The following is an 8,106-nucleotide window of genomic DNA, read 5'->3' as shown; positions in this document are numbered from 1 at the left end:
ATCTCCGTCTACCACCTCCTGCAGGTACACTCACACCTGTCAGCCAGACCGCATCAAAATCTCCAGCTGACAGGAGCCAGTTAGCTGCTCCAACCTGCAGTGGTGCTGCTCCTCTCTCCTGTGGTGTTGGTTTTAATGAGCCTCTCAGCATATTAACCATCCTGCTCGTTACAGTAGCTTGTGAGTGAATGTTGCAGTAAAGCTGATGTGTTTTCCAGTCGCTCCATCCTCTGGATCCATCCAGGCTGTTTGGATGGCAGGCAGCAAACACCCTCAACTCCACCGGTAAGCTCCAAAGATTTAAAACATTCTGATGCATGTGTAACTCTGTTTTTATCAAACTAATGAAGTGTATTTGCTGCATTAACCTGTGTAGCTTTGTTAAAGTGATAGCAGCAGCTGAAGAAGTAGCCTGTGGTAACCAGTAAAAAAACTGAAGTAGATGAAGTAGAAGTTGTAGTAACAGAGGTATAATACATTTTCTTGTCGCTTCTTTCTCCACAGAGACGACGGAGCTGCCTCATTTCTCCAGCCCTCACCTGGTCAACAGGTTCGCTCTGGTGGAGAACCTGGACTTCCTGTACTACCTCCGTCACGGCCGACCGTCCTTCGCCTACGCCACCTTCCTGGTCCAGCAGCTGAGCAGCTGCAGCGACGTGAAGCTGCTGTGAGTGCGACACATCTAACTACAGCTGTCCAGGTGTGGTCGGGTCCAGTGAGATGACTGAGGTGTGTGTTGTAGTTTGCAGGCAGGTCGGGCAGCAGGTGTACAGGTTGGCCCTGCAGAGTTTCAAACCCGCCGTCTGTGGCGTCCGCGGCCGTTTGCTTCTGCGAGCTGCTGGGAGTCTGCAGCCTCAAACTGAGGGTCGACGTCAGAGCCATGCAACGCCATCTCTGCCAGCACTGGAACCAGCCACAACACACACACTGCTCCCTACACAGCATCTACACACTCTGGGTAAACACAACACACACACTGCTCCTACACAGCATCTACACACTCTGGGGTAAACACAACACACACACTGCTCCTACACAGCATCTACACACTCTGGGTAAACACACTGATGTGTCTTGTTTCAGTGTTTAAAGGGGTGAAGCTGGCAGAGGCGGAGCCTGGAGCAGCAGAGGAGCTGATTGGCTGCCTGGAGGCTGCAGTGACGGACAGTCTGGAGCAGAAGGGCATCAGCAGGTGATGAGCAGAACAAAATTTCCACGTGCATCCCAGTGAGATCTTGATGGTGGACTGATGGTCATGTACTGACTGTGTGTGTTTTAGCATCTTGACTCAATATTACTCTCAAATATTGTTATTGATCAAACTCAGCAGCAAAAGAAAAGTCTCATGTCTGTTGTTGAAAAAGAAAAAGATCCAAGGCTCTCCTCTGTGAAACGAGCTTTATTCACACGGCTTTAACTCTTTTGCCTGGAGAGGTTTTTTCTTCTTTATGTTTTCCTCACCAAAGAGCTGCGTCACCGCACTTTGAACGTCTGAGCACAGACTCTTTTATTGTTAAGCAGCCTGAACTGCAGCGTCTAAAAGAGGGAAGAGTTTCTTCACTTGTCCAGAAGTGATAACTGTGTGGTGTGTGTGTGTGTGTGTATCAGGTCGTCCTACGAGGCGGCTCAGGAGTGGGCGTTACCTGTTCAGTTCTGTCAGCTCCACAGTCTGAAGCTCAGCTCTGTTTACCCCGCCCACTGCGCCCAGGACGGACAGTTCATCCACTTCCTGTTGTTTGTCCAGCTGCACAACTTCCCGCCGCAGCAGGTGAACACACAACAGCTGGTCAGACACTGCTACTGCAGTCTGTCTCATGTGAGCTCCTGTCTCTGACCATATTTGGTTCTTCCTCCAGGTGAGGTCCCTGGTGGCTCTGTTTGGCCCCGCCCTGCAGGCCCACCTGAGTCTGGCGTTTCAGGACCTGCAGGTGTACAGTCAGAGGAGGAGCTGTGGCTCTGAGGAGCAGCTGCAGTCTCTGAGCACAGAGGCGACTCCTGGGAGTCCGGAGGAGCACCCCAGGGAGCTGTTCCAGGTCCTCCTGCAGAGCCAGGAGGAGGCGTCGCCCTGCAGGTACCTGCTGCAGGAGGCTCTGCTGCAGCGCTGCCCGACGCTGGCCGTACTGGCTGCCTGTCAACAGGTAAACTGACAGCTGACGACTGCAGGGGGCGCCGTTCCACTGTGCTTTAAATACAGATCACCTGGTTCACGCCGTCATCCAACCTGTTTGATTGACAGGGGGTGGAGCTGCTGCCCTGCCTGTGTGTGTGGGTGTTGACCTCCGTCGATGACATCACAGTGGGAGAAGCCACCTCCCACCTGGTCGAAGCCCCCCAGCACCACGAGTGGACCCTGCACGACCTGTCAATCATCTGGAGGACGCTGCTGGGGCGGGGCTGCATCAGGCCCCTCCTACGAGGGTTCGAGCTCTTCCAGAGGGTAAAAAGAGATCGTCTGTGATCGTAGAGTGGGTTTTTACTTATTCAGGTCAGGACAGGATTATACACACTGAGTTAGAGCTCCTTCCTTAATACTGTAGTAAATACAGTGTTTCCTCACTGCGGTCTTTGCCAGGACAAATCTGCTTTTCTAAGAGAATATTTGACGTCTTTTAAAAGTAACAAAGGCAGAAGTTTGTTCTGTTTCCTCCTTGACTGGACTCCTGAGATCAGAACTATAATATTCAGATGATAAATTCCAGTTATCAGAGCAAGATGACTTTATTAGACTGATTTTAAAAACGAGTCAGTGCTACAGGTGTGTCTGGTTCCTGTTGGTGTCTCAGGACTGTCCTCTGGTGCTGGTGCTGAGGATGTTCGAGCTGTGTTGCGACTACAGGAACTTCTCTGAGGCCAAAGCGAAGCTGCTGGACTTCCAGAGGATGCTCATCGCTGTGAGTCAGCATGCACTTTAAACCTGCCTGAGGCTCATAGACACATATTTAACACTTTGACTTGTCGTGTCTGAATCCAAATAGAAATGTTCAGTACTGACTCTGCCAACATGTAAAAGCTAAGAGAAGCTTCAGAGGTGAGTCTGAAGGCAGCGTTCATCCTCTTTAATCTCTCTCTCTTTACTGATCTAGCTGAGGAACGGGAGTCCAGTGCCCTCTGGTGGACTCCCTCTGCAGTGGGTGGAGAGCCAGGCCTCGGTGCTGCTCCTCACCATGCTGCAGCACTGCTCCTCCCAGTACGACCTCCACCGCCTGCTGCAGCTTCTGGCCGACGTCGACAAACTCCTCAAATCCAACGGTGAGATGGAAGATCCTGTCACCTCGGAAACCAAATCAAAACCTATCAGAATCTGTGCATTAGTTCGTATCTGCTCTGCGTAGGTCCGGACTTCAGGAAGCTCAGTCAGTTCAGTCAGTTGCTGCAGGGGTCAGAGGTCAGCGTGTCTCCCAGGCTGCTGCAGTGCACTTCTCCCTCCGTCCAGCAGGAGGAGTTCCAGGCCGCCGTGGACGCTCTGCAGGCCAGAGGGCGCTACAGCCAGGCCAGAGAGGTCGCCCTGCTGGCCGGCCTGTCCGTCCACCGCCTGCTGCTTAGCCAGGTCTGATTCAGCAGCAGTCTCCATCACTTCTCCTTGTAAACCTGCTTTTAATGCGAAAGATTTCGACAGTATTTCTTCTCTTTCATGCAGCTGCTTCAGGAAGCAAACGCCCAGAAGTCTAAGACACAGTGGAGGAGGTTGGAGACCCGAGTCAGTTTCTGGAGGAAATGTCAGGAGCAGCTGAAGGCTGACAGCACTGATCCAGAATCAGCCTCTCAGTTCTTCCTGTCACAGGCCGAGGCAGACGACTCCGCTGCTGCCGAGGCTCAGACCGAGCTGCTGGACGTCCAGGAGCGCTGCCTGCTGCTCGGCCTCGCCGCTCACTGGCTATCCCAGCTCAGCCCGGCTCCCGTGGACCAGCTGGAGAGCCTGGAGAAAAAGCTGTGGGTCAGCCGGGTCCGACGACACATCCTCACCGTCGCCATGGAGAAGGAGAGCGTTTTCAACCTGCCGCCGCCCGCCGCCACGCCTGAAATGAACACATACGAAGGGCTCATGAAGGAGTTCTCCTTCTCTAACATATCGGCTCTGAACACAGAGCGGTGCCTCAGTCTGGACGGACTCCCAGCTCCCTCTGAGGAGCAGGAGGAGCTGGGTGTCACCTCAGGGCTGAGTCCAGAGGAGAGGAGGGTTCTGGCTGCACTCATCGGTCAGTTATTAGATGATGGCAGCATCCACGAAGCCAGCCGCGTCTGCCGCTATTTCTCCCTGCATCACCCGGACATGAGGGTGGTGCTGCGCTGCCGGGGTCTGGCGTCCGGAGAACTCAGCCTGGAACCGCAGGAAGAAGCATCAGAAGCTCTGCAGAGGAAGAGCTTTACCACCTGTACGCTTCAGTTCCTTTCAGTTTCAGCTCCAGTCCTTTAGTGAAACATATTTTGGTACAGTTCTTTGTCTCTGTCTCTCTGATCCAGCTCCCTCACTGAGCAGCCTGTCCTCGTTCATCATGCTCCCCGGCCCCGAGGACGAGGTCGCCGTCCAGCTCCAGAACCTGGTGGATCAGTGTCGCCACGGCAGCAACTACTGTAAACAAGTCCTCAGCCTCTACCAGCTCTCCAAGGTAGAGATCGCACATTGTCAGGAGAGACGAGGCTGCTGTGGTGTGTTTATTTGTAACGTTGACCCTGTCCTGTCCAGGAGCTGCAGAGCTCCTTCAGTCAGATCTGCGGGGAGGAGCCTCGCTCCGTGTTGGAGATGCTGCTGCTGTCGGATCAGCCCGAGCGCTTCAGAAAGGCTCAGGCCTTCATCAGAGCTCAGGGTCTCTCTGCAGACACCGTGGCCGAGCTGGTCTCCTCCGCTGTGGTCCAGGCGCTGCTGGCCTCCACCCAGGAGCTCCAGCCTGGTGAGAGCAGGGCTGGGCTGAATATTGGAGGTGAAATGTCTCCAATCTGAAAATGTCTGATGGCAGCTGCGAGAAAGTTTTTTAGAATTTCTGATTTAGTTTTTTGTCTGAAGTCTGTTTAAACCCCCTGCACACTGCCAGAGACACACATACTTCTGTTTAATCAATCATCAATGTATCCACTTATTTTTACCATTTGTTTAATTTATATTCATGTTTTTTTTTTACCTCAAATATTAAAATTTCAAGATACTGGGACAAAAATACACAAGAACCCACCTTAAATCAAATGGAGATTCAACATTAGAGTGTGTCTAAATCTAAAGTGTGTGTGTGTTTCTAACCCAGCAGAGAAGCAGGTGTTCAGGCCGTCAGAGGGGCGGGACTCCCTGATCCAGCTGATCAAACTGTGTGACGACCCGAACCTGGTGGGAGTCAAACTGCTGGAGAACCTCAACGCTGTTCCACTAAGAGACCTGAGCTGCAGTACGACTCACACACACACACACACACACTTTATTAACACTGGAAATATCCAACTTATCCACAGAGACCAGTGTTAAGCTGCTTTAAATGTTGGTTTCTGCTTCCTTCCTTTCTCGTAGTCGTGGAGTCGCTGATCGTGGCTCACGACTGTTTCAGCCTCACCTGTAACATGGAGGGGATTGTCAGGGTGCTCCAAGCCGCCCGTCACCTCAGCCACACCTACCTGGCCCCAGGAGAGCACTACAGCCTGCTGGTAAGCCCCGCCCACTCACCTACAAGACAGAAACGGCTGTTATTGTTCTACACACCTGCCTCAGACCCTCATTCCTCTGAGAAGTACATAAAGTCACTTGACGTAACAAACCTTTGTGTGTGTGTAGGTGCGTCTGCTGACAGGTATCGGCAGGTATAATGAGATGACGTACGTCTTCGACCTGCTGCATCAGAACCACCGGTTTGAGATGCTGCTGAGGAAGAAGGTGGACACGGACAGAGGACAGGTGGAATTGAAAAAAATAGAAATTAACAGCACGCTGGATACCAAAACTTTACTCTGTTACTTTGCTGTTTTTTTCAGTTGGTGTTAAGCTGCTGTCACTTAAACTTCACATTTCCTGCAAAACTGTTGCTTAACAACAACTAAAAGTGGCAAATAAGCAGTAACTCAGTAACTCCTGCTGATTCCATGTTGACCTGATCGTAATGTACAATCGTCGTTCCCTCCCGTTGCAGAGCTCCAGTCTGAAGACGGCTCTGCTGGATTACATTAAACGCTGCCTCCCCGCAGACAGCGAGAAACACAACATGGTGGCGCTGTGTTTCAGCATGAGGAGGGAGATCGGAGAAAACCACGAGATGGCCGCCAGGACTCAGCTGAAGATCATCGAGTCTCAGGCCTGGGGTGAGCCAGGAGAACTCACCAAAAACTGAGTGTACTTCTTTATCTGGTTTTCTCCCAGCATACTGTTGTTGACCTCGAGATGTTCTGACTTGTCTCTAAACAGTCGTCAATCCTGAGCTGAAGAGTTCGTTGGTCAAAGTGTTGGCTCTGCTAAAGGATGCTGCAGAGAGCTTCTCTAAGGTACCTGAGCTCCTGTCTTCTTCTGTTTGTACCTGTAAGACCCTAACGAGAGAGATTAACTCTGTGTGTGTGTTTCCAGGACTCATGTGTGCGTCAGGCGAGTCGCTGTGTGCGGACGGCTAAGCTAGTTGCTCTTCAACTCCACTTCCTGAACCAGGGATCAGACCTGCGTGTCATCAACCTGCGACCTGCAGAGCTGCTGAACACCGTCGTAACGCTGCCACGATGTTACCAGGTCTGTTGCTGTTACAGTACCTGTGTTCCTCCAAGATCTTTGGCTTAATAGAGAACTCGTGATGTGCTTAGGTCATAATCCTGTTTAAAGGTGCTATATGAAAGTTTTTGCTGTCACTACATAGCTAACGTTAGCATTAACGGTCTAGAGGAAATGTTGCAAGTTCAGCATCAAACTTTACTCCCTTTCTCACCAAGAGTCTGCTTCAGGGTGAAGACGTAGCATTCCTCAGAGCACGTATTCTAACCTCTTATCTTGTGAACATGATGATGGCTGAAGCTCTTGCTAAGTAAATAGCTGCTAATGCTAACGTTGGCTATGTAGCGATAGCAAAAAACTTGTATATGGCACCTTTAAAATCAGCCACATTTTGAGCTTTTGAACAAGTTTTTCTTGTAGAGCTGAAACAAAAACTCAATTAATTAAAATTAATTTGTAACTACACTGATAATAATTTAAGTCATTTTACAGGCAAAAATACCAAATATTTCTCAATTCTTCCTAGCTGTGAGGATTTGCTGCTTTTCTGGTTGTTGTCTGATTGTTACAGTAGACTCAGTATCTTTGCTTCTTGGACTGTCGGCCATGCTACAGGGCAGCATTTTAACATTAATTATTTGAATTTTATCTTGGAAAAGTGAGTGTGAGTCGATTAAAGAGCCAGGAATGTGTGTTAAAGTGAGGTGAGAGGTGAGCCTCAGACGTCTACAACCACACAGACAGAAGATTGAATCTACTGTTTCCTGTCTCAGGTGTTTGTGGTGTCGGAGGCGTACAGCTACAGTCCAGACTGGGCAGAGATTTTATACCAGAAGGTGATCCTGAAAGGAGACTTCACTTACCTGGAGGAGTTCAAACACCACCGCCCGCTGACCTCCAGCCTGTTTGAGGACATTTTCAAGAAGTAAGACCGCGTGAAACAAAACGGTGTTAACCCATCAGAGGCTGCGACACAAGCTGTCAGTAAATGACCTGAGACCATGTGATGTCTTGGCCTCATCTCACCTTTGTGTGCTGTGTTGTTGTTTCAGACTGGACGGCGCTCCCAGCAGCATCACTCCAAACGTGAAGCGCCTGCTGACGCACTGCGATGACGTGTACAGCCGCTACAGGCTGGCCTACCAGCAGAATCTGTACGACGTTACCAAAACGATGCTGCAGGACGCCAAAACCTCCAACTACCTGAACGACAGACTCGCCAGCTGATCAACGGACTCACTGACTAACTGGTTTACTAACTAACTGGCTGACTGACAGCTAATGAAGACAACAGAGCCAATCACAAATAACTGTCAATGTACAACACTTATTTATAAAAAACTAAAGAAACAAGAAAAACTTGTCTTTTCTAACTGTTCTTTCAAATGAACTGAATAGAATAAATTTATACTAATAAATGAAAAAGACAAATGAAA

General features: G+C 50.2%; 2 protein-coding genes across 2 annotated transcripts; both read left to right on the top strand.

The window, feature by feature from the left end:
- Positions 1-3: 3 nt before the first annotated feature.
- On the top strand, positions 4-714 carry LOC127139567 (spatacsin-like; the record flags this gene model as incomplete). The annotated part of the gene is made up of 3 exons (XM_051067369.1): positions 4-24; positions 219-285; positions 505-714. Coding segments are annotated over 3 exons (255 nt in total), but the record flags the coding sequence as incomplete, so codon positions are not given.
- Positions 715-720: 6 nt separating this feature from the next.
- On the top strand, positions 721-8,106 carry LOC108889673 (SPG11 vesicle trafficking associated, spatacsin). Its single transcript, XM_051067371.1, has 19 exons — positions 721-958; positions 1,084-1,192; positions 1,609-1,768; positions 1,857-2,138; positions 2,237-2,437; positions 2,784-2,891; positions 3,084-3,249; positions 3,333-3,547; positions 3,638-4,373; positions 4,462-4,607; positions 4,685-4,889; positions 5,241-5,375; positions 5,495-5,628; positions 5,756-5,875; positions 6,108-6,276; positions 6,380-6,456; positions 6,536-6,691; positions 7,444-7,595; positions 7,723-8,106. Exons 1-19 carry the CDS (start codon positions 721-723, stop codon positions 7,895-7,897), a joined length of 3,684 nt encoding a protein of 1,227 aa, XP_050923328.1. The 3' UTR covers positions 7,898-8,106.

The sequence above is a fragment of the Lates calcarifer genome, unplaced genomic scaffold, assembly GCF_001640805.2.
Source record: "Lates calcarifer isolate ASB-BC8 unplaced genomic scaffold, TLL_Latcal_v3 _unitig_1606_quiver_980, whole genome shotgun sequence".
NCBI lineage: Eukaryota > Metazoa > Chordata > Actinopteri > Centropomidae > Lates > Lates calcarifer.
This window is presented reverse-complemented; position numbering and strand designations above follow the sequence as displayed.

Bases quoted from the DNA above. Each gene is read 5' to 3' on its own strand.
- LOC108889673 (XM_051067371.1), top strand. From the start codon at position 721: ATGACTGAGGTGTGTGTTGTAGTTTGCAGGCAGGTCGGGCAGCAGGTG. The intron at 1,769-1,856 runs GTGAACACACAA...TTCTTCCTCCAG, and splicing joins ACAACTTCCCGCCGCAGCAG to GTGAGGTCCCTGGTGGCTCT. The intron at 2,438-2,783 runs GTAAAAAGAGAT...TTGGTGTCTCAG, and splicing joins GGTTCGAGCTCTTCCAGAGG to GACTGTCCTCTGGTGCTGGT.